At 42.3% G+C, this 25,557-nt stretch overlaps 1 protein-coding gene and 1 long non-coding RNA gene across 6 annotated transcripts in view; one reads left to right on the forward strand and one right to left on the reverse strand.

Moving 5' to 3' along the window:
* The window catches only part of si:dkey-92f12.2 (SUN domain-containing protein 2), a 14,310-nt gene extending 111 nt beyond the window's left edge, over positions 1-14,199 (forward strand). Inside the window, exons 1-21 of one of the 4 annotated variants that reach the window (XM_035521068.1) lie at positions 292-536; positions 734-819; positions 2,622-2,742; positions 2,884-3,011; positions 4,371-4,505; positions 5,015-5,074; positions 5,160-5,253; positions 5,412-5,470; positions 5,701-5,801; positions 5,988-6,101; positions 6,365-6,475; positions 7,123-7,176; positions 7,451-7,540; positions 7,687-7,730; positions 7,826-7,934; positions 8,083-8,280; positions 8,536-8,620; positions 9,085-9,200; positions 9,440-9,607; positions 10,380-10,469; positions 11,394-14,199. In XM_035521068.1, coding sequence (XP_035376961.1) covers positions 789-819; positions 2,622-2,742; positions 2,884-3,011; positions 4,371-4,505; positions 5,015-5,074; positions 5,160-5,253; positions 5,412-5,470; positions 5,701-5,801; positions 5,988-6,101; positions 6,365-6,475; positions 7,123-7,176; positions 7,451-7,540; positions 7,687-7,730; positions 7,826-7,934; positions 8,083-8,280; positions 8,536-8,620; positions 9,085-9,200; positions 9,440-9,607; positions 10,380-10,469; positions 11,394-11,549 — 2,064 coding nt within the window. In that variant the 5' untranslated portion in view covers positions 292-536; positions 734-788 and the 3' untranslated portion in view covers positions 11,550-14,199. Of the gene's footprint in view, positions 1-290; positions 820-2,621; positions 2,743-2,883; positions 3,012-4,370; positions 4,506-5,014; positions 5,075-5,159; positions 5,254-5,411; positions 5,471-5,700; positions 5,802-5,987; positions 6,102-6,364; positions 6,476-7,122; positions 7,177-7,450; positions 7,541-7,686; positions 7,731-7,825; positions 7,935-8,082; positions 8,281-8,535; positions 8,621-9,084; positions 9,201-9,439; positions 9,608-10,379; positions 10,470-11,393 lie in introns of those variants that run through there. The other 3 variants (XM_027015406.2, XM_035521069.1, XM_035521070.1) reach the window with 3 other exon arrangements.
* A 6,466-nt stretch (positions 14,200-20,665) lies between these two features.
* Positions 20,666-25,557, reverse strand: LOC113580706. 2 transcript variants are annotated; one of them, XR_003410992.1, is made up of 3 exons: positions 25,502-25,557; positions 24,898-24,975; positions 20,666-20,793 (listed from the first exon to the last, which is right to left on the reverse strand). It is a non-coding gene; the product is annotated as an uncharacterized LOC113580706 (long non-coding RNA). The 2 variants fall into 2 exon arrangements; XR_003410991.1 differs by lacking the exon at positions 25,502-25,557 and adding an exon at positions 25,328-25,448.

Consider the following 25,557-nt stretch of genomic DNA (forward strand, 5'->3'; position numbering starts at 1 on the left):
TTGACGCGTAATTAGGTTGCTACCGAAAAGTTACTACGTTTCAAAGCGAAAAAACAAACAAAAACCCGTCAGCACTGTTCGAAGCCATCTGGGTCTTTTAATATAACTTTATATTTTAATACATTATAGATTTGTAAGGAATACGGTTACTTTGAAATGCAAAACATCCCTCCCCGAACAAAGAAAAAAAATAAAAAAATTCAGATTTTGTAAACTTTTGCTTGTGCGGTTGTTGTGAACTCCGGCGTTTGGGGGCGCGAGCGTTATCAGAGTAAGCGCGTGCCAGTCCGATCGTTTTAAAAACAACCGAAAGCGACGCCAGAAGGAGGGGTTTGTGCCCACTGTCAAACCCCTTCCTGGAATAGCTGTCACTTTTTCGTCTTCCTCCGCACCTACGTTACTTTTGCGTCTTTTAAATTATCTGTTTCGCTGTGCAAAATAAGTCGGTTTGGCCAGTAAGCTGTTTGTTGTTGTGGAGAAGCTTTGGGACAGCGCTGCGCCGGCTCTCTGCACTTTGTTGCTGGCTATAGCGGGCGGTAGATTCACTGTTATTTGTTTTTATTATTTATTATCACTGTGTTAGCTAAGATAGGTCATAGCTATAGTGGGCGGTATATTCACTATTATTTGTTTTTATTATTTATTATCACTGTGTTAGCTAAGATAGGTAATAGCTATAGTGGGCGGTATATTCACTATTATTTGTTTTTATTATTTATTGTCACTTTGTTAGCTAGCTAGCTATAGCGGGCGGTAGATTCGCCATTATTTGACAGCTCGCGGACAGAATGGCTTCCTCTGAGGCCGAAAGTGAACGAGGTAAGTAGCAAACTAGGCACGTGCAAAGCCTTTGCTTGTTGCTTGGTAACTAGTTATTTCTCTGCGCTGTCGAAGAAGAAGCTTTTGCTGGTTGTGTTGGTTATCTTTTAGGTGCTACAGAATTACACGGATTGTTCGTTTACAGGGAACCAGAAGTTAAGTCATTGTTAGTTAGGTACTTAAATAGCCTGGGTCGCGTAGTTTACCTTGGATAAGTTTAGTTTAACGCCAGCTAACTAGCTAACGTTACCTATAGAACCACCGTCTAAAGTTAAAGCCGTGTAATTTCGTAAATATCCACCAGCTGTTTTGGCCTCGTAGTGCGCTACCATGACCCGAGCTGACCTGCCCTTCTGCGACACTGTCTGTGGTCCAAGCTCATTCCGATAGTGTCCGATAGGCTTCTATCTTCTGCGTTCGTTTTTGGTAAACAATTTCAGCCTCTTTTATCATTGCCCTGTGGCTTGTGTGTGTGTGTGTGTGTGTGTGTGTGTGTGTGTGTGTGTGTGTGTGTGTGTGTGTGTGTGTGTGTGTTAAATAGGACTTCAAATATTCCAGCTTCAGATGTTTATTTTAGCATGAGTCAATCTTCACTTATGCTCTCTCTCCCTGTCTCAACGTCGGTAACACACCACTTACCCCCCCCCCCCCCACTCACTCACTCTGTCTCTCTCTCTCTCTCTCTCTCTCTCTCTCTCTCTCTCTCTCTCTCACTCACTCACTCACTCTGTCTCTCTCTCACTCACTCACTGTCTCTCTCTCACTCACTCACTCACTCTCTCTCACTCACTTTGTCTCTCTCGCTCACTCACTCTGTCTCTCTCTCGCTCACTCACTCTGTCTCTCTCGCTCACTCTCTCTCTCTTGCTCACTCACTCACTCTCTCTCTCTCTCTCACTCACTCACTCTGTCTCTCTCTCTCTCTCTCATGTCTAATTTCTCTCTCGTGTCTTTGATCTTGATTAATGAAAATCCAACTGTGGCTTTTTGTGGTATCCTCATTTCGCAACCTAATGTCTCCTCTCTTCTTGCCGTGCTCAGTTTGAGAGTGATGAAGGCAAGACAAGTCTGTGTGTTAATGAAAGAATGCAAAATAGGAAGAGATGCTATTCAGAGAGAGAGAGAGAGAGTGTGCATGTGCGTGTGTGTGTGCAAGAAACAGACCACTTCTGTGGCTGTTTGGGCTGTTTCTCATTTTTGAAAATAAACCGGTTTACAGCAACTGTGAGAGGTCTCTGTGTGTGAGTGTGTGTGTGTGTGTGTGAGAGAGAGAGAGAGAGAGAGACAGACAGACAGACGGAAGATTAGACTTTGCTATTGTACACAGACACAAAACAAATGAAAAAACCATGTCTGCTATGATTGCCTTTAGTGAATACCATGACCTGTGAGAACTGTGCAGGCAACACCTCTATTAGCACAACTGTAACAGGATGGCCAACACATCACCGGGTTCTTACAGCCTTGTCCAGTAGGGATGCACTTCAGCGATGACACTGCAGATTAGTTCCAGACTAGTCCAGGACTGAATTCTTATCTAGGAAAACAACCCTTAGTCAACCTGCAGTGAACCCACTCTTAAATCTCAGGGAAGGACTGCAGAAAGAGTAACCTCCCATGCTATTTGAATAACATTGAAATATTTAGTAAGTACATTTTACTATATGTCCTATTCACTAATGTAATGTTCAGATGGAAATTCATGCCTATATTTCTGGAAAGCCTATACAAAGGAATGAGAACATTAGATTCTGTTAACTGTTTGATTGATTGACTGATTAATTGATTGTCTCTTCGTGCAGAGATGTCAAGGCGCAGCGCCCGCTTAAAAACGAGTGGGTACTACCCCCAGGATGACGACACTGCCAGCACCTGTTCTAATGGATCGGCTTCACCCATCTCGTACAAAGAGAGCCCCTTCAGGTGTGTAGGTGTGTGTGTGTGTGTGTGTGTGTGTGTGTGTGTGTGTGTGTGTGTGTGTGTGTGTGTGTGTGTGTGTGAAAGAGTGCATGTGTTTTTGGTGAACATCAGCTTCTCTCTCTCTCTCTCTCTCTTTCTCTCCAGGGTCTTTAAGAAGAAGGCAGCCAACCGTAAGCTGGTCGGGTCCTCCCGCACCTCAAGCCATGCCAGCAGCCTCAGCTCATCACAGGGCCCATACACCAGTGAGCTCATCACAGAGGATGAATTTACAGGTCAGTGCTGATGTCATATTCAACTGTTTATAACCAGTTTATAACAAGCTATAATCAATGTTTTTTCTTACGCACACATTCACAGAAGAATGTATGTATTATAGTCATGTATGTACTATAATAATACATCTTACTGTAATTCATTTTTCAAACAGATTGTCAATACAGCTATTCATTTTTTTAATACTCACCATATACCCAATACTCACCATATACCTAATACTCACCATATACCTAGTACTCATCATATACCAAATGCTCACCATATACCTAATACAAATACTTGCCATATACCTAATACTCACCATATACCAAATACTCACCATATACCTAATATTCATCATATACCCAATACCTAATACTCACTATATATCTAATACCTAATACTCACCATATACCTAATACCTAATACTCGCCATATCCCTAATACCTAATACTCACCATATACCAAATACTCACCATATACCTAATATTCATCATATACCCAATACTCACCATATATCTAATACCTAATACTCACCATATACCAAATACTCACCATATACCTAATATTAATCATATACCCAATACCTAATACTCACTATATATCTAATACCTAATACTCACCATATACCTAATACCTAATACTCGCCATATCCCTAATACCTAATACTCACCATATACCAAATACTCACCATATACCTAATATTCATCATATACCCAATACTCACCATATATCTAATACCTAATACTCACCATATACCAAATACTCACCATATACCTAATATTCATCATATACCCAATACCTAATACTCACCATATACCAAATACTCACCATATACCTAATATTCATCATATACCTAATACCTAATACTCACCATATACCTAATACTCATCATATACCTAATACCTAATACTCACCATATACCTAATACTCACCATATACGTAATACTCAGCATATACCTCATATGCACCAGATACTTCATATTTAAATTCCACCTCCAACTCCCCCAATCAAAAGGAATTTCCTTCATTATACTTCAATGAACTGTATTAAAGCAGTATTAATGCTATACTAAAGCTATACTAAAACTATACTAAAGTAGTGGTAAATTAGTATTGCAGTAGCATCAAAGTGTCCTATGTTTCCATGAAATGTTTACCTTCTGCTGTACACTGTGGTTACTGTGGAAAAAATGACCCAATATCCAATTACCAGGAAATCTTTTCACGTTCATGGAAGGTCCACATCTGCTCAGTGTGGGATTTTGTGGTCAAGTCAATACTATTGGGGCTAAATGAATGTGCCAAGGTGGTGTGGGTATATGCAGTGGGCGGGGCTTCTAATGCATTGACCAAGTGTTGTTATTCCTGGGTAGGCGTGGCCTCGCCTGTGCAGGCTGCCGTCTGGAGGAGGAGCCCTGTTTTCCAGGCTTCACCCCCCCTTGCCACAGAGCCGGCAGGCTTCTCCTCAGGATACTCCTCATCGGAGGATGGCGACTACCCACAGTCCAGTGAGTGTGTGTGCGTGCATGTGTTAGAGAGAGAGAGAGAGATAGATAGATAGATGGTGTGGACATTTCATTGTGTTAAATGAGGACGTGTGTGTGTGTGTGTGTGTGTGTGCGTGCGTGCGTGCATGTGGGCATGTTAAGTCATTCTGACAGTGTAACCACATTGTCTTCCTGCTTCCTCGCGTCTGTCTCTGTGCTGCTGAAGTGTAAGCGCCTGTTCAACCACCATTATTACTCCTTTAGGGAGTCCAAGAACAGTAAGGGCCTGTATGATATACACGACTGTGAGGCCAAATATATAGAGGGAATATATTAGTGTAGGAGGTAGGGTACAGAGAATATGTTGGTGTAAGAGGTAGGGTGCTGAGGCAGTTTAGTGCCAGTGTCAAATAACATAGGGAAGGAATGTGAGTATGTGTGTGTGTGTGTGTGTGAAACTGAGAGAGACAGACAGCTAGACAGAGAGTGGGGGGAGATGGAGATTTATTCTGCCCGTGTCTTTCTCTCAGGTCCTGTTCAGGCTCCAGCTGAGGCAGACTTTTGGTTCCGAAAAGTGCTCACCTTCCCAGGTGCACACTGCTCACCATTTTAAATAGATATTATCATCATCATTATCACTTGCTTGAATGATGTATTGTTTGTTTGTTTGTTTAGCTCGTGCCTTTGCATTGCTCTACTGGTGGCTGGGACCAGCATGGTACAGTCTGACCTCTGGAATCTCTCTGCTTGATGTCTTTCTGCTCAGCAGGTAAGTTCGTGTCTGAGCATGCACGTGTGTACACGTGAATGTGTATATATGTGCATGTGTATACATGAGTGCATTTGTGTGCTCATGTGTGTGTATGTGCATGTTTTTGTGGTGTATGCAACTCTGCATAGCTATGTTCTCCTTCTGCATCTCTACAGACACACTGCAGGTGTGAGGAAGGCTATCCTCCTCCTCTTCCTCCTCTTGCTGGTTTTTGGTATGTCAGATCATCTCATGTCCTAGCTCCTGGGGGGTGGGGGGTGGGGGGGATTTACACAGTACACACAAAAGGCACAATGACAGGAATGCACATATACCGATGCAGTGCAAGTGTGCTGGTAGCGGTAAGGAAACGACAGTAGGTGTAACAGACTTTTTCATGACTGGAGTGTTAGCGACGTGTGTAGCTGGCAGGTGCTTCAATGACAGGTGTGTTATTTTTTACAGGAGCATGGTACTGGTACCCCTTTGTCACGGCACAACTGTTACACACTGCTGAAAAGACCATGATTGATCCCACGCACCTTCACACACGTGCCCCTCTGTATGTGAGTACTTTCTTTGGCTGAAGAGTCACTGCAGGACAGACACTACACACGTTTATTGGATTATTATTTATTGGATACCTTCTATGTCCTAGAACACATACTGTTTTATACTTCTCACCGGTACCCACTATTTCAACATTCTGTCTGTCTCTCTGTCTCTCTTGCTCTCTCTGGCACCCGCTGCAGGATCATGTGTTGGACGCGAGGTTGTCGGCTATGAAGGTTGAAATCTACGCGAGCCTGCGAGAGCAGGAGATGAAGTGGTTTGAGAACAGTGCAAGAGAAATGGAGTCCATGCTGGTGAGAGAGAGAATGAGAGAGTAAAAGACAGCGAGGGAGAGGGAGAGACAGAATGATTAATGATTAAGGATTCATTTCCAAATTAATGGTGTGGACTGTCAGGTGACTGAAGAGTCACTGCAGGGCAGACACTGCACACATTTATTGGATTAGTATTTATTGGATACCTCCTATGTCCAGGTGATAAACCCACTGTTTTAACATTCCCTCTCTCTCTCTCTCTCTCTCTCTCTCTCTCTCTCTCTCTCTCTCTCTCTCTCCAGGATAAAGTGGTCAATGCGAGGTTGTCGGCCATGAAGGATGAAATCTACGGGAGCCTGCGAGAAGAGATTAAGTGGTCTGAGAAGAGAGCAAGAGTAATGGAGTCCATGCTGGTGAGAGAATGAGACTGGGAGGAAAAAGAGGAAAAGAGAGAATATGAGAGAGTGAAATACAGAGAGGGAGAGAGAGACAGAATGAGTATGGGACAGAGGATTTTTTTTCCCCTTCAAATTAATGGTGTGGACTATCAGGTGCACAGTATAATAAAATCACTTTTACAGTATCATCCTGCTGTGTAAAAAATAACAGAATACACAACAAGTATGAAGCGAGTTCAGTCCTCCCAGATGAGTAGAGTTTCCACTTATTCTTCACACCGAAGAAACCCAAAATCAGACCCAGACTCCCTGAACCACAAAGCGTTCATTAGCAACAAAGTAAATCCAATGACTCCCTCCATCAACTGGCCACAAAGAAGAAATGAGATAGAAACACAAAAAAGAATTTAAATTATGCCCACTACTAAATTGAGACATTCCAAAGCACTGTGTTGTTACAAATTAGCACCTAACCAAAATTAAAGACAATAAACAGGGCAAGTTTCTTAAAGTACAGAATCAGAGGTCAAAACCTGCCAGCTGAAACTAGAAGAGAACTAGAAGAGAGTGTTGGCAAGAAAAGAGAAGAGTCTAACCGCCAGTTAGGAAAGACGGAAACCGAGAATCACTTTGACCCCCCCCTCATCTCTCCATCCTGTCAGAGTGAGATCCAGGTGCTGAAACAGGAGATACAAAGGCAGAAGCTTACATCTGAGGTGAGAAAACTAACCCTGCTCCTGCAGATGCTCACTAAATCCATTGTCTGTAATCAGACTAATCCGTCACATTATTGCATGCTTATTCCTGTTGACATTGTCATGGCGACGACACTAAACAGAACGTTCACTAGAAACTCTTATTTGCTGAAGAGTCTTCACAGGACTGACACTACACATGTTTACTGGATGCCGCCTATGTCTTAGAACACATACTGTTTTATACTTCTCACAGGTAATAATCTCTCTCTCTCTCTCCCCTCCCTCCCTGCAGGATCAGGTGCTTAATGCAAGGTTGTCAGCTATGAGCGACAGGATGACGAAGTTGTCTGAGAACAGAGCCAGAGAAATGGAGTCCATGCTGGTGAGACAGTAAGAGGAATAGGAAATTACTGTAATGAATGGGCACTTCATTGCAATTAAAAAATGCAAATAAAGGTGGTGCAGTAGCAATATCAGCTATAATTACCAAATTCTGACATGCCTGTGTGTGTGTTTGTGAACATGCAGACACTACAAAAAACTATGCAGGGCCTGGAGGTTAGAGTAAAGAAGTAAGTGGGCCTTTTCTTGTCCTCTATCTCAGCTCTCTCTGTAAACCACGTATTACCAGCATGTTTAGAAATGTTTGTATTTTGTCTCCCTCTAGTGTCAACTCTCAGCATCAGCGTCAGATCTTCCACCTGAGATCCAGCCTCCAGGCAGCCTCGGAACAACTCATCCACAGAATAGAAACCCAGGAAGATCAGTTCACAGTGGTAATTAAGGCACCGTCTTTCTGTGTAATCGTTTACACATGACACTTAATAGATGTGTGACACACTTGTGGACTATAAATGGCTGAATTTTAATGAAATGCCCCCCACCCCTACACACATAGACACACCTGTTCTCCCTCTACTGTAGTTAAAGAAGGACATGGATGACTCAGTCAACTTTGACCAGGAAGTAGTGATGCGTCCAGACCTGGAGAGGGAGCTGGAGGCCCTGGAAAAGAAAATAATAGACAGACTTCGACAACAGCAGGACAAAGAGAAAAGAGATGTATGGAGGGTGGTGGGGGAGACCTTGCAAGAGGAAGGAATGGGAGCAGTCGCTATAAAGGTGTGTGAGAGAGAGACGTCCCATTAGTAGAAGAATGTGTGTGTGTGTGTGTGTGTGCACAAGCAGAGTTAGTCCATCTAAGTTAGTAAACCAAGAGGGGGCTTGTCCATGTGTGCATGTGTGTATAATGTTTACGGGTGTATGATTTTCCCAGGACCTCTGTGGACTGTGTTTATTACCCAGTCCTGCACTGTGAATCTCACAGTTTCATGTTTACATAATGCTGGTTCCTGATGCTGATTTATGTTGTGACAGGAAATAGAGCACATTGTGCACAGAGCGCTGAGTCTCTTCAGGGCCGATGGGACAGGAATGGCGGATTACGCACTGGAGTCGTCAGGTAACGGACTGAAGAGCTCAGACATCTGGGTTAACACTTCCTGGCTCTAACAGGCCTGGTTCAGCTCAATAAGGGTTTAGTACATGAACATTGTGTGAAGGACTTTAATAGTTTGCTCAAAGGTTTGACAAAGGCTTAGTGACACTTTAGTAGGAGCATTTAAGAGTTTGGTATAGACCAATAAGGGTTTGGTGGGTGCCTGTATGGGTTTGGTATGGGCCTGGTGATTGTTTAGTAAGGATTTGGTAAGGGTTTAGGACAGATATGGTTTAATATGGGATTAGTATGGATTAGTAGGGATGTGGTAAGGGTTCAATGGTTTGATAAGAGTTTGAAAATTAAACTAAAAAGTTGACAGATGCATCAGAAAATGAAAAATAGCCTATAAATAATGATTAGAGAAAGCTTTAAGTGTGGTGTGTGTGTGTGTGTGTGTGTGTGTGTGTGTGTGTGTGTGTATATAGGTGCTAGTGTGATAAATACCCGTTGTTCTGAGACATATCGGACCAGATCTGCATGCCTCAGTCTGTTTGGAATTCCTCTGTGGTACCACTCTGAAAACCCTCGCGCTGTTATACAGGTACACACACACACACACACCCCTCCCAGAACCAGACATCCCAGTACACAACAGCAAATTCCTGACGTGGTTTAACCCCAACACTTTGGCCTCAGAGAAATGTTTGGGTTCTTAGATGTTTTAAAAGACACCGGCTCAGGCCATGTTAACATGAGAGCACAACCATGCACTATGTCAATAACTTGCATAGTGGGTGGCTTATAAATGTGTGGTGTGCGTGTGTGTGTATGACACTGCAGCCCGAGGTCTACCCTGGTAAGTGCTGGGCGTTCCGTGGTTCTGAAGGGTTCCTGGTCATCTCTCTGTCCTACCCTGTCCGGATTACTCACATTACCTTGGAACACATCCCTCGTAACTTGTCACCCACTGGACACATAGACAGCGCACCAAAGGACTTCACCGTTTATGTGAGTGGTGTGCACACACACACACACACACACACACACACACACACACACACACACACACACACACAACACCAACATTGCCTGAGGCTGCTGTAATGATTATATTATGCATTTACATCTAATGTTATGCATATACATTAAAGTATGCATTATGCTGTGTGGGTTTTTATAATGATTCCTATCAGAACAAGCACAAGGCAGAATGCATGCGCAAGGGGCGTTTTATTAACAAGGGACACAATCACAAAGGGCAAAATGAACAGGGGCAAGGGGAAGACACTGAGGTAGAACACTTGAACTAGACAAACGAAAAGCACGGGTGACGACAATACAGCGAGAGGAATTGAAACAGGACAGAATGAGCGTGACTTACCAAAATAACCAACAACCTAGAGGACAAAACCCAGAGCTAAAATAACTAAAACAATCATACATTAAACAGACTCAGGTGAACATAGAAACAGGGAGAACCAAAACATGGACTGGAATTGCGGGGCAGATGAGGGGCGGTGAAAAAGAAACTAAAGAGCGGAACCAGGGAGTCCAGGAAAACAGACGACAGGGAAACCATGCCAACCGGGACGCCAGGAGGGTGGCCATTCATGATAGTTTTATAAATGTTGGATTTTAACCAACATTAAATACTAATCAAAGCACAGTTTTAATTAGTTTGAATTAATTATTTTCCTTCCATCTCGTGATAGAGCTGCTCCTTTTTAAGGGGTTCCAGGGTGTAATGTGTTCACATTCTTATACACTCCTGCTCTTCCAGGGAATGACACATGAACACGAGGAAGGAAAGCTTCTCGGATCGTTTACTTATGACCAAGATGGAGAACCCATCCAGACCTACCAAGTACCTGTAAGAAAGTTGTGCAATCACTCACTAAAACACAGAAAGATGGAAACATTTACAGATCAGTTTTTAGTCCAATGTTAGCACTATAATGCTAGTAGTCTTAGTATTATTAATAATGTATTAATAGTATTAGTATATATAATATACTGTATTTATATACATTACATATACACCCCCGACACACACACACACACACACACACACACTGTAACGGCCCGAGTGCCGCAGGGCAAGGAGCAGGACGTTCAGACTCCCTTGACTGTGATAGACATTTATTGACACACATGTAAGACAATGAGTTGTGAACATAAACACGACTACGAACACTAACAATGACAAACTCCTATTGACTGCCAAAGATGCAAACATGAACAGTGGTTTAAATACACAGACATTATAACACTACCCATACGCAGGTGTTCACTGACAGCAGGAGCGTGTTTACAAACAAGACTAAATGAATTCCCTTTACACGCAGAGGCCTGAACCTCATGACCAGTCAAAAGAGGAGCAGTCTGTAACAAGCATACATAATGCTATTTGTAATACTTGCCATATATATATATACCTAATCTGCATAGGTACAATGAATAATACATTTACCTGCTGCAAGTGTGCAGTATTTGCATGATAAGGAGAATACTTGTGTTTCATATTGTACTGTAAAATATGGATAGAATATATTGATGATAAAATATTGACAGAGCATTTACTGCTGCTCTTTCTGTCCTCTAGAATGTATGTAAAGAATAATGCATTACTGTGTGTGTGTGTATATGTTTGTGTGTGTGCATATTTGTGTGGACATGGATATTCACTGGTGTGCGTATGTGTGTTTGTGAAGGGATTATGTGTGATGTATTATACTGTGTAGTCCATGTTATAATGTAATCTAATATTGTAGTATGTGGGGTGTGTGGTTTGCAGGAGTCTCCCAGTGAGGTGTACCACCTGGTGGAACTACGGGTCCTCAGTAATTGGGGTCACCCAGAGTACACCTGTCTCTATCGCTTCCGGGTCCACGGCTTACCCTGGAGCACCTCACAGGAAGAACGAAGAACAAGAGAATCAATAAATGAGTAAATGAACCCCCTTTTATGAGGTTTAGCATCATAAGACAAGTTCAGGTCTTGACTGAGGGTGTCGAGGATGCTGGGGGGCCATGAAGATCTTGATGTTTCTGCATCATTTCTTTCTTATCTCGCTCTTTCCTGGATCGCTTTTGCAACAATGGTGATTTGCACTGGTGCGTTGTACCTGCTGTGGTTATGAACCCACTCACAAAAGCCTAAAAAGCAGAGAACACACTGAACAAATACGTCACAAATGCACAGCTGACTAGCACTGTGTACATGCAGATGAGGCTTAAAAAAAGGAAGTTAACATACAAATAATTATGAAAATGTAATCCACAATTTGCACTATTTACTACAATGCCAAAGGAATGTATCTCATATTTATCATTTCCTATGTCTCTAAAAGTATCATGAATCTTTTAAAGAAAGACTTTTACAATCTATTGATGGTAACAACAGAATGAAAAATTATAGCCACCAATTAGCATTTGGTAATTTGCATAATGCTAATTATTTGCGTCTGACTTTCTTCTGTTAACAATAATAGCAGCATTTCTTGTTAATATACCCTAATGGTAGACAGAGGTACTTGAGAGCTACTCCAGGGGTTGATATCTTGGAGAATTTTTTGTTGTTGTTGTTTACTTAGGGCTATGACATATTTAATAGATAAGAATGATGTCATTGTGCAAACTTATTCTTTTTGTTCAAAGTTATTACGATGAAGGATGTAAGATAATCTTTAGCTGCAGTTATATTTATGATGTGTTCACCATGGCAGTGTTTACATATAATCCCACTTGGCCATAAAAGTAAAAATATGGCCATAGGCTCTGTCTGTGCCATCCATATGCTAATGCATTTGATAATATAGCTGGATTTGTACCTTGACCCTTCTCACCATACTTATCCTGAATAGCACTGGTCCCTGAGTCTTGTAGAGGCTGTGGGTGTGGCCTGTTGCCTGGGATACACTGGAAGCCATTTTTTGCCCACCCTGAGGTCTGTTAACATTTGTAATGTGTTCATAGGGAAGGTCCCACAACGGAAGCCACTGCTGCTTCTGTTCCACAGCTGTGGACAGCTTGTTCCACTGACTAGCAGCCAGTGCAACTCACATTAACATGCATTTTTATTCATTTGCATATTTCCTATTAATAATTTCTAATTAGAGGTAATTATTTACTAGAAATTTAAAGTGGAATGTGTTGGCAGGTCTTTTCAGCGTATCCATGTGTTAATCTTTGAAGCAAAAGCATAAGCATTCCATTTAAAAAGCAAAGCTTTAGAAACAGTTCAAAATGGCTTTAAGAAGGTTTATGTACACGGATTGTGAAAGTATAATATGATGTATTTATTTTTTAAAATTAGCAGCACTTATTTTAAAATTTTGGGTTTTGCCTATTGTGATGTATTGAGCTCATACATATCACTCTGCATTTGCTATTTATTTGATGAGCTATTTATTTTTATATTATGGCTGAGCAGCCAAGACTATGGTGTACCTGTAACTCTTACTCAAAACCTAAACAAAGGAAAATGTTTTTAAGATCCAGGTTTAAATAATCGCACAGAATACAGAGCGGTCCTCATTTATAGGATGTCAAAATAAAAGATGTTAAAAACAGAGACGTCTGTATTAGAACAGCAATATTAATCACCTCAAAAATGATAGACGTGCCCTTAACAGTTTTCCTGCACACACTGCCTCAAGCAGAACGCATGCTAGTTTGGACAGTTTGGACTTACTCATCCTTGCCGTCTGTACTTCATATGTGGACTTGTTATCCAAATGCCTTTTTCTTTTTTCCATTTTGATTTGATGAAGCAGTGATTGAATATGAGGTAATGTAAGCCTACAAAATTTGTAAATTGCAGGGCCAATCGAATGCTGTTTGATGTTGCAGCTTGAATATCTGTCTACAGTTAACCAGGCTTGAATATCTGTCTACAGTTAACTGGGTCTTCCTTGCATTTGGTCTGCTTGGCTTACTACACAGTATTGGCTTTCAAAGTGTTCTTCAAGTATATCATATAACAAATTGCACATTAATGTTTATTTTTTGTATGTGTGGTTTCTTCTTCAGTGTCCAGACTGTGCTGTTTTAAGCAGTGTGTTTATTTCAGCCACATTCAGGTTTTACACAAAGGAGGATTTTTTAACAGCCTATTTTTTATTCATATAAAGTATGAGCAACATCTGTTTACCTCATGTCTGCATTTCTCAGTTTGCAATAACCTTAAATGTACACAACTCAGTATTATACTCATGCTATGTTTTACACTTCTGAAATGCTATGTTACAAGTGCACCTGTCCTCCCTAGGGGAAGTGTCCAGGGGAAGTGCAGTAGGGTGCAATGTCTTTGGATTGGATCAGGACTTGGTCTATGTTAGTCTAGCAAAACCCCCTGCTGGGTTTGGGGAGATGATTTTCTGACCAAAGTGCCTATTGCCTCTCTTGAACATATGGTGTAATCTTGAGCTCTATGGAACACCATCTGTACGCCTCTTTACTCCATCGTGAAACTAGGGATTTTTTTCTGTATATTTTTTTATGTTACAGTGGAAACATTGTGCAGTTCTTGCATTTCATTTAAAATGTGGCCTATTGTAAATTATCTTTTGTTTTCTGGGGGTTAAAACTTGATATAACTTATAAGTGTGTTGAGAACTTTTTTCCTCACAGCATAATAACTTTAGTATGCTGTGTTCGTAAAGGTGCAGTACTACTTCTGTGCTGTAGGGGGCTCTAGCTCACGCTGCAAACTTAAGATCTTGACTCAATTTTTCTGAGTATTTGGTTTATATTCACTTTCCCGTAGACAGACAGCCCACTTACGGTCCACCTCATTATTGAGGAGTGCGGGAAGAGGCGAAAAGATTTACCCAATCATCCTCTTGGGTGATCAAGAGCCATGGTTTTTTGGCTCCTCTTGTGGCTACTGTGTGGCATCTCTGTAAATGAGGGATGACCCCGTGCTTACTCACACTCTAGCTGTCTCACTGGTCCTCCTTCATGGTATGAAAGTACCTGCCGAGGTTCCATCATGCATCCGGATGCATTCTGGGAAAACAACCCAAGAGCCTGAGTGGGGTTACCACTCTAATGGGCCAACATCAAAATAGGACACACACACACACACACACACACAGAATCACCTGTACACCTGTACTCAGTGAACCTTCTCACATACACATGAAAAGTGGTCCTCCTGGGACGATACTATTAATGTGTGTAGTTTACATAGAAAACCATTATACAGTTCCCTTGTTCCTTAGTTACCAAAGCTCACATTGTGACGTACTCTGCCATGATGACTAGTATTTTACAGGGTGGGTGCTGACATTCTCACACACACGAACATACGCGTACACACTTACACACACCACAGCACATGGACAAGCACAAGCATGTATTGTTTTGATGATGCATGCACTTGAACTCTCACACATAAAACACACAGCCACGGATGCTACAGATGTATAAGCACAGTCATTTCAAGAGCCATTAGTGTATGTAGATGTAAGCTATACACTATTAATATGTGTACATTTTTTATAGCGCAATCATTCAAGCCCATCACATACTTCAGTTAGTCAGGCATGCACAGTATCTTCTGCCTGCTGGGAAAGTGCTATAGCGTCTCTGACCCCATCGAGACCCCTTCTGAGCCACAGAACTCAAAATGCATCATCCTTAATGAACCACAGTGCTTATGTGCACCAAAGAAAAGGCAATTCTTCACCTCTCATTGCCCGAGTGCTGAATTTAAATCCGCATCCGTCTTGGTGTCAGCGTGAGAGCATGTGTGCTTTTGTGTGCATGTGCTTGTGTGTCTGAGTGTGTGCGTACAATGAACATACTGCACCCCATTAAAGTGTACAGTGAAGTCTTTCCACACAGAAGGCCACCTCTAACAACACGTGACATAATACAAACCTCCACGTGGATTATTTGAACTATAAAATGGCGAGCCATTTTCCATATTCCAATCAAAATATCCATCCCATAATCCCTGACCTGATGTCCACCTTGTACATCCAATGGCCCAGTTATTTGGGCATCTGTAGATTAAATGAAAGCGAAATATTAATGGGTTAAGGTCACCTGTGCATAGACTGACCCAGTGCTGCCAGATCACATCAGACACTAAAAAGGGAGAATTTAATAAGCGACCCATTGTGTCCTCACCATCCATCAGCTGCAAAGAACAAGTGATTACTCAGGGCTTGGCTATCTGTCCTGAGCCACTGTTTACACAGGCTGGCAAAATGGTACAGGGGATTAAAATAGATGCTAATATAGGAGTGACCACTGTGAACAATCGGTCCACTTTACACAGTATAACCATCAAATAGTAGATGTATTATGCAACAGCCTTACAGTTAACTGAAGTTTGTCCATAAACACTGCTGTCCCTGAGGCCTTAATGGGGAAGTTCATCTTTGTCATAGTTGAGCCTATATTTGAAAACCTGGAGCTGGACCTGCTGGTTTTCCATGGACTAGAGCATGGCAAGGAACAGAGAGCTACAGTCTTTGGGCTGATGCTTTGTTCTAACATAATGGAGCTCTTGGGTTACTCTGGTTGTTGTCCAGTATCGCCAAGTCTATTTAGCTTGGTACAGTACTTCCAGCTGTCACTCCGACAGGATGCATCTGTTTGTATGATTCAAGCATGCAAAAGCAGATAAAAGAACAAGACACTTTAGTCTCCTAGAAAGCGTATTTATGGACAAGAATGTCAACGACCGACATTTAGTGTCTACAAGGAACATTTGTGTCTATCAATGTACAATGTATGTCAATTAGAACATTAGTTATACAGATTTAAAGATAGAACCACGCAACCTTCCAGAAGGCTTCATCCTAAACCAGAAGGAGTTGCTTTGAGCAAACCTGCTGTGCCTAATCTGAGGAGTGATAGAAATTATGCATCCACTTTTAATATCTCCATTCTTTCTCCCCATATCTCACTTTCCATCCTATTTATTGACTTCAATTCATTCCCTTAGGAATCCATTGATTTTAATATTCTTTCATCTTTAAAGTTGGAACCACAAAATTTTCTGTACTGATTAAATTACTAGGCCCAATCATCAAACTGCACTTCATACTGAGGGCCTTCTATAACTTACCTCATCCTTCTATCCTTCCTTAGGATCCCATTGATTTTATAACTAAAAAAATCAATAACTGACCCAAAGCTGCAAACTGCATTTTATACCGATACTATTTGATTATTTTAAGGTATCTATATATAACATATACCCATTCTTTCATTCCTAAATCCTCCAAGTGAAATTGTTAAAATACTTAAAATGTGTTCACTTTTTGATACAAATTATAAAACTGAACTTAATAATGATAGCTATATTTATTGTACATTAACATAGAATTTTCATGCTGTTACAGTGCAAGCCAACGCAAAGTTTGCTCACATACTTTACTTTCTTATCTGTAATATTCTCGTCTGTGCATTTATAATGCCACAGGTGTGTTATGTTTTGGGTGAAAAGCTACCTATAGCAGGCTCTGAACTACAATTACTCTGTCCAAAGGTCTCGATGGAACTGGTGACGCTGAGCTCTGAGTGCTGCCCCCTGGGGGCTGCAGAGCAGTGGTGCACTCTTGCTACGCCCTGGGGCCAAGCCGAGGCAGTGGTCTGGGGCATTGATTTTTCTGCCCTGGTTTCTTGTCTAATTGCCCTTATCAAAATCACGGTGTGCTAAATGATGGGCTCCTTTGTCACTTGCTGGTTTGCCAGCAGGCACTGACATTTAGTCCGATTAATTAATGTACACACTTTCAGAGAAAGAGAATAAAGAGGAGTGTGTGTGTGTGTGTGTTTTAGGAGAGAGAGAGAAATACGAGAGAGAGAGAGAGAGAGAGAGAGAGAGAGAGAAGAGGGCAGAGTGTGTGTTTGTGAGAAAAGAGAATGTGCGTGACAAGAATATGTCCATCTGCGCACACATGCTAGCGCGCACAGCCTTCGCACATACACAGTGTGGTGCAAAAGGACAGCAAGATAAGTTCTCCATCGCATCTCGATGGTTTGCACTGCTGAACAGGTCCCACCTGTGGACCAGATGGCAGGGGTGGCTGATGTTAAATCAGCTCTGCTCAGTACCGCAGAGCCAACATTACCAGAGCTCACAGACATGACCCAGATCCCAGATCAGACCCTCCCAACCACACACATCATTAAGATAGTCCGACGATTCAGCTTCCACCTTCAACTAATACGTATTTATTATATACCCCGGGTGTGTGTTGCACGTAAAATCAATCTTACAATTTCATTGGCGTCATTTATTGGTATTAAAAAAGCTTCGGGCTGTGTGCTATGGAACATTTCCTACATTTCTGGACTGGTAGGTCACAAGGAAACAGATAAAGGAACAGATCAAACTTTATTTGCCAAAATCAGGGGTCAACCTTAAAAAAAGGACATAAAAAAATTTGTTAGGCAGCCTGTATATGAAGAGCCTAGAGTCGTTTGGCGGGGACATCCATACATCAGGGGCTATGTAGTCCATAAGAGAGTTGTCTGGCAGCAGATCTTTTACAAATTGTGTTCTTAAAGAGGTAATATAAAGTACAAATTGCTTTTATACTTAAATTCTCCTTTGTCTTGGTCAAAAACCTTTGTTTGGGAGCTTTTTTCTTTAACCTGTTCCATTACAAGGAAGGCCCCCCCACACCAAAATCACTTTTTTAATATGCCATGGCAATTTTCTTTTGTGTTTGTACATCAAAGTGAAAATAAGACACATAATTTCTCCTTGTAACAGCAGGATAAACGGGCCAAAACACAGACACATCCATGATGGCTATAGACCCGTGTAGCTCTAGAGAAAAACTGCAGGGAATCACATGGAAGAACCACAGCTGAACTGGTACTGTTGTTTATTCAGCAATGACATGACAAAAAAAAGATACATAGGTGCAAATAATTGCAAGGGGGAGGGGCCAGGGCAGAGTCAGGGGAGGAGCCAGGGTACAGGAAAGATTTGCTGTCACTCAGGTCTATACTGGGATCACTGATAGTTTCATGCTTGTAATGCTTGTGACATGACAAGCTGGATCAGGTGTGCTGGAAGGGGAGGAAGTCCTGTGCTAAGGCCTGTGTGTCCTAAGACCTATATTAATCAAACCTCACCTTGCCAGGACTGACTGAAATCCATATTATTCCCGACACCTCTGTGGCCTTCTCTCTTGAAAGGATTTCCCCACTTACTGCATACACAGTTGTTAAAGAACCTTTTTAACTTGCAGGTAACAGTTAGCAAACACAGTTTAAGTCACACTGCAACATGCACACAGATCCAGGCCTGTGTGTATTCAGTCGATGAACACCAGAAATAGAAAAAAGAAAAAAACCCACCTCTGACACATATCACCAGCATATTAGGAAAATCTGTGTGACTGGCACTGAGGGAACACGAATGAACACGGACCACTCGAAGAAGCGACGCACGTTACAAGACATGAAGACCGCTTTGGGATAGGTTTGTTCTACCTAGATAATCACTGGCATTTTTAAAGCACTAAGAATGCCATGCAGAAATATCAACCACAGACCTGTAAAAACACCCAACTGCCCAATTCACTTTCAGCACACACAAATTAGCAGAGAAAAACTGTTGTCGTTGTACAGATATGAAAACAGCCTGTAATTTAAATTTGATTGAGAACAGGAAGGCAGGCTTTGTGGAATGAAATAATTTACTACGAATTTTAAAAACGACAAACTTTTAGGTCTCTCTATTCTTTTGTAACTACAGTCAGATGCACTTAGCTGATCAAATGGTCAGATGCACTTTTCTAGATCAAGCCTTTTCTAGATCTATGCCATGTTACCCTTCAGGGTTGTGCTTTAACATATAAAGCAAAAGTTAGCCTGGATGAAATGGAGGTTATTGCAGACGTGAAAGACAACAGCACTGCAGAGTTTAGTATATTCCACACTCAAGCAAATCTGATTCAACCATGCGTGTTCTTTTCAAGATGAGTGGGGGGTGTCAGAGCAGGGGTCAGGGATCAGGGGTCAGCATTCGAGTGCTCAATGCTTCTACAGTGTGGGACTGCAGCTGTATAACCGTGTCCTAGAGAACTACAACATCCAGTAACCTACACACATGTCAGAAGCCATTTGAAAACTGAGCAAATATTTGAATGAATGGCTTCATATAATTCATGGCTCCATATAACACAAACTCAAGGCACATAGTTAAGCAAACACCCCATAACCGAGGCTCCACTACACCTCACCTCCTGATACGTTAGTTCCAGCATGGTTTGGGGTGGACCTCTTCAGGCATGGCACACCCGAGGTCTGTGGGGCTGGAAGCCAGCAAAATCTCGGGCAAAGCAGGCACTGTGAAGACAAAACCCTCTCTTTCTCTCTCTCTCTCTCCCACTAAGACAATTCCCTGCATGACAACAAAAAACTCATTACTGATCTTTGCAGTGCATCTTATCTGACGGTCACGCATATGGATGGGGAGGGGTTTGAGGTCATTGCTAAGACGTTCATTCTCCTCCCGCACAAAGCAAGGAAGCGGTGAGAGTCCAACATCAGGACCCCGGAGGGCCGCTGGCATGTGCCCCAGACACGGAATCATTAACCCTGCTGTGATGGGGATTCCGTTTTGCTTCGGAAGAAAACTGTTGGCTCCGGATAGTTCCAGGGAGTCAACAAGAACAGCGCAATAATAAGAGAATAAAAGCAAGACAAAGGAGGAGGAAGACTAGCACCAGCATCTGAACCCTCCTGGGCCGTATGTGAGAAACATACAGATACAGGGAACTGCACAGGTTACCGCTGCTGTACTGTTTTATATTCTGTTTTGTGGTAGGTCATCTGCTGGGTCCCTTTCCAAATGCAACCGCGGTTGGGATCAGGTGTGTTCAGCTGGAGTCCAACACACCAGCAAACCTGCAGAGTTAAGCTCTAAACCTAATTCCTGATGGACAAATCTTGCAGTTTACTGAGACATGCTGCTTTATGGACCAAGGCCCAGGGGGGGAACAGCAGGGAAACCACTAAACGGAGTCACACACACTGTAAAGCTTTTTTTTTTTTATTTCCCCAAAGAATTGATGGTTTATATGGGAAACTGTGGTGCATTGTAAATGGCTTTTTGCAGAACTTCCAGCAGCCGGATCCACCGAGACACACTGCCACCTTCTCCCTTCCAGAGCAGCAACAAAACAGAGCAAACCTCCTCCAGGGCCCAAATGCATGCTGGAAATTGGAAGAAAAAAAATTTCACTAGTCAAATGGTAAGAAGTTTTGTGTGGATCAGAGTGTACCAGTGCTTTTATCTGTACTACTTGCTAACTTGCCTTGGCCATTTTTGTGGTGGCTAATGAGAAGCAGATTACCATAAGGCAGTGGAATATGTCTAAGGTTGGTGGGTTTCCACTGGGAATCGATATTACAATCTGCTAATGGGCAAAGATATGGCGTATAATTCATCAGCATGCATGCTGTTCATTAGGTCTAACATGTACGTACTAAAAAGTATGTAGGTGTGTGTGTGTTCTAGTTATTTACCAATGAGTTACAGAGTCAAACAATGCTAAGCATTTAAATTGCCTCTCTCTCTCTCTCTCTCTCTCTCTCTCTTTCTCTCTCTCTCTCTCTCTGGGCTTTTACAGCTCTTCAAAAAATACATATTCATTCAGTATTAATTTCATATAAATATTCCATAACCTTTAACTTTCTTGTGTTGTTCAGGATGTTTTAAACATGAGGGAAGGGAAATGCAGAAAATGTGAATTCAGTTCTGTTTCTCTCTCTAGTTCATACAGAAGAGAGAGCCAGAACTCCATCTCGCAGTGAACCTCTGACTAAAAGGGAAAAGAACATGCAAAGCTGAGCCGATGGGACTATGCATGCATTTGTTTGCTTACTAGTTTGATTGGATTCATTGTCATTTATGTACTTAGACTTACCCATGCAGTAAAAATTAATTAACAAAAGTCTCATTTTCAGTGAAAAAAAAAATCAGTCTGTGTACAACATCAAAATAGATAACTGAAAGATTGAATTAAAAAAAAAAAAAAAACTCCACAAAAACATTAAAGTCTGACTACGAAAGCTCATTCCATGCCAGAACAATAAGAACACCTCCCTTACTAGTATTTACATACTAGTATTTATCTGGGGCCCTACTTAGACCCAATGACCCATCTGGTTATAAGAATTCACATGCCTCCTTCGTCATGGTGCACAGAAATTACATCAGAAATCCTTGCAGAAGGCCTAGGTTGTAATACATGTCTCTGAGGCTAACCAAATCAAATGATGCCAGTGAGGCTGATCACGACTGCAGGATACCTGAGCATCTTGTATCAACTCTACTCTTGTACTCACTCTCGCTGGGTTCTGAACAGGAGGGGACCATTACCATGACAACGCTTTTGATGACTAAATGAAATTGCGGGATATAAGGGCATTCCGGACTCGTGCGCGGCTGCCACGGGACGAGCACCCGCGGGATGAAGAGCTCGTGGGATAAGGGCTCACGGCACGCACAATTCCTTTTTGCAGAGAGGCGTGATCGAGTACGGCGTGTGTCTTATAAAGAATGCGGTGCGGCCTTCTTCAGATGACGTTAATGGTGCTTGATAGAGGCGATGGAAGAGCCTGCAGGAAGCCGGAGAATTCCACTCCTCTATAGGCCTCAGTCGCAGGGACGGGGGACGGGTGGCAGTGGGAACAGATGAAAGAAAGAAGCAAAGAAACATAAAGGAAGTGATAGGGGGTGGGAGAGAGGGAGAGAGAGGGAGAGAGAGAGAGAGAGAGAGAGAGAGCGAGCTCATAGAAATAGGGGTTGATGGCACTGCCCAGAGGCCAATAGCAGATAAAAACACATTAGCAGCACCCTGAGCTGCCCCTCCAGACCTCCACAGCATGGGATGATATTAACCACTCAGAACATGTGACACACACACACACACAGCCTGAAATTACTCAAGCAAGACTCGGCAGGCGGCTGGGTCAGTGGAAATATGCACGTGAATCACGTGGCCCTGATGAGATCTTACCCCAGTGTTAATAAGGAAGATGCATCTCACCCCACTGTGAACACCACGGTGAGGCAGTGAAAGCTTTGGATGCATTAGAGTTGACAGCGCCGCTATCATGTTACACTGTGTCCCCATACATCTGTCCGGCTTACTATTGGCGTTTCTATGAATACTGGCCAAATTAATTTAAAAAAATGGCCCACCTTTTCTAAACACTCTTCTCCATAAATCTTCACACAGTCCTTTTTGAGGGGCAGTGTGGCTGGGTTTTTAGGTGTTCTGGCAATTAATCTGAATGGCAACATCAGCACCCACTGAATAAACTATGACCTTTGAACTCTCATTGTTGCATCCTCTTCACAGTATCCAGACAATCCAGACAAGAGTATAATACAGTTGCCCACGAACACATCTAGCAATTAAACAATGTAACATTAATAAACTGAGTAATCGACATTTTATTAAATAATATTGTGTAATATTTGTGATCTGAAAAAATATCCCCGGAGGTTACCTCGTACGCCAGTGTCGGTAGCGTGGCTGGTCACGTGACCAGCTGTCAGCCAGTGAACTGCTCGTATTGAATGGAGCCATGTTCTCAGCTCTCCATTCTTCTACCTCTAATGGTGCTGCACCCACACATTAAAAGTCTAAGATTGCAGGAGTGAGAACACAATGTTTTTGCGTTGTCACCCCCTCCTGTTTTGTACCTGTATGTCTCCTCCTCTGTCTGTCTCTCTCTCTTCCACTCACTCCTCTTTGTTTTGGGAGTTTTTGTTCTTTTTTGTCTCTCTCTCCTCCAGTCGCTCTGTGCGTGCGCTTATCTTCTCCGTGTTTTCCACATTTTTCTCTGATCAGTTTGCTTGCCTGCACCCCTCCCGCGAGTTCTCTGGGACCCCCCCCACCACTTCCCGTACTTGGTAACCAAGCACAAGGGAGCACACCATCCACACCTGGCCAACGAGCCGCGGCGCAAACGCCGGCACCCTGGCACGGGAACACGCGCTCAGAGGCAGCCATATGGAGCAAACACAGAGTCAGTAAGAGTGTAGTGGGCAAACTGCACTGGGTCGGTGCCTGGATACCAGCAAGGAGATGAACACACGCGAGCGGTGAAAAAAAAACTATCGAAGCGTACTACTGTCTCCCATTTCAAAGGGTCTAGTAGTCATTGGATGCGGGCCTATAGACAGGCGCTCACTGGGGTGAGTGTTTTAACGGCAGGTTTTAATATATATTCGGACGTTAAAGCAGACAGTGGCCTCCTCGGTGAAAAATTTAATTTATACTTTTGTTCGTCATAATACTTTAAGGCGTCAAAATTCAATTAAGAGGACAATCAGCAGGGATTGTAAAACAGGTTTTCTGTGTTCACAGTGAGATTAAGCGAGAAGAGCAACAGACGCCGTGTTGCAGGTTAATTTTAATTGCATTCAGTGACACGCAACGGTGCGCCTAGACAGTGCACGCGCCGTTGCCAAATAGAGCTGAACGCCATACAACACGTTCAGCGCGCATGTAAAAGTGAACGCCGCCCTACTTTTATAATTTTGTGACTGAGTCTTGTCTGAAAAAAACAAAACAAAACATGTGAAACCCCACTGGGAGTAGATGGCAAAGGTTGCCACGAAAATACTGATTCTCTTGTGCAATTGTACACTGCTATGTATGTTCAGCTCTGGGGCGGAATGAAATTACCTGCACGCTGATATGAATTTAAAACAAGCCGTGGGCCACGAGCCGCATGCAAACTCATTTTGGGTTACAACCGCCCAATTCAGCCTGTGATTTGGGGTAGTAGCATCAAGAATAATACGGAAATAATAATTTACGAGCCACAGGAAAGGGCCCGAATGCAATCACATTTAAATCGCGAACACTGTAGTCTGCCAAGGTATGAAGACACAAGGTATGAACGTTCAATTGATACGAGAATATCGTAAATACTCGCGGCCAATTACGCAAAAGCCAGTGGTGGACGAACCCCAGGATCGCCTCCAGTGTAATACTGGATATTTTGCTTTGTACATTTTCGTATAATGAATGCAATTACAAAGATTTCACATGATTACGTAATGATTACCCTCCATTAAACAGGAAACGGTATCCTCACGACCTGGCAATCTTTAACCTTGGCGAATATAGCTTGCCAATCTCCTCCCTCAGATCTCAGCTGAAATCAGTGTTTTCACATTAAAAATACAGCAGTGCGCCTATCTCTTGTTGTCTGCAAGGTCTTCTCCGTGTACTGGCTTGACAGAGTGTCAAAACTCTCTGACAGAGGCACGTGTGTACTACACACATATCTGCTTACCGCACTCTGCGTGAAGATCTTCTGTTCGATCAAGAAGCGAGATATCCCCGAAGTCGTCTTGAAGTCAGCGCTCCTCACCTACATGTGTATTAAAGAAGAATTCAGAGTTAGACCTACGTGTCATTACGGCAGTCCAACACGGTTGACTCGTTAAATGTGAAAACAGTGAGCTAACGTAGCTAGTTTTAAAATAGCGCCAGCCTAGGTGAAGTTCAGAACAGTGAGTTGTTGGTCGCCAGGCTTGAATATATAAATAAATCGACTCAGGATCTCAGTAAAACCAAACAACATATTTAAGATTAAGAGATATATATTTTTTATGGATACTAAAAAACTGTCACACTCTTCTTCCAGAAAGTTCAGAATTGGGTTTAGTTTACAAATTAAATTTGAACAAAAGGCTTGAACAAAACATTATCTTGATAATTACATGCGCTAATAATCCTCAGGTCATGTTTAATGTATTTTATATAGAATTTCGGTTTATGTAGACGTCCATAATTGCACCTATAGGCAGGAACCAAATCCACACAAAAACATTTGACTAAATTAATCTTAGCATTCAGGCCCAGAGGTAAAAACAAAAACAAAAAAACTTTCATACTTGGAATCCTAAATGTTTCCTTTTCAACAGCAAAATGACACTATACTTAAGATCCT

Source organism: Electrophorus electricus, chromosome 21 (genome assembly GCF_013358815.1).
Source record: "Electrophorus electricus isolate fEleEle1 chromosome 21, fEleEle1.pri, whole genome shotgun sequence".
NCBI classification, from domain to species: Eukaryota; Metazoa; Chordata; class Actinopteri; order Gymnotiformes; family Gymnotidae; genus Electrophorus; species Electrophorus electricus.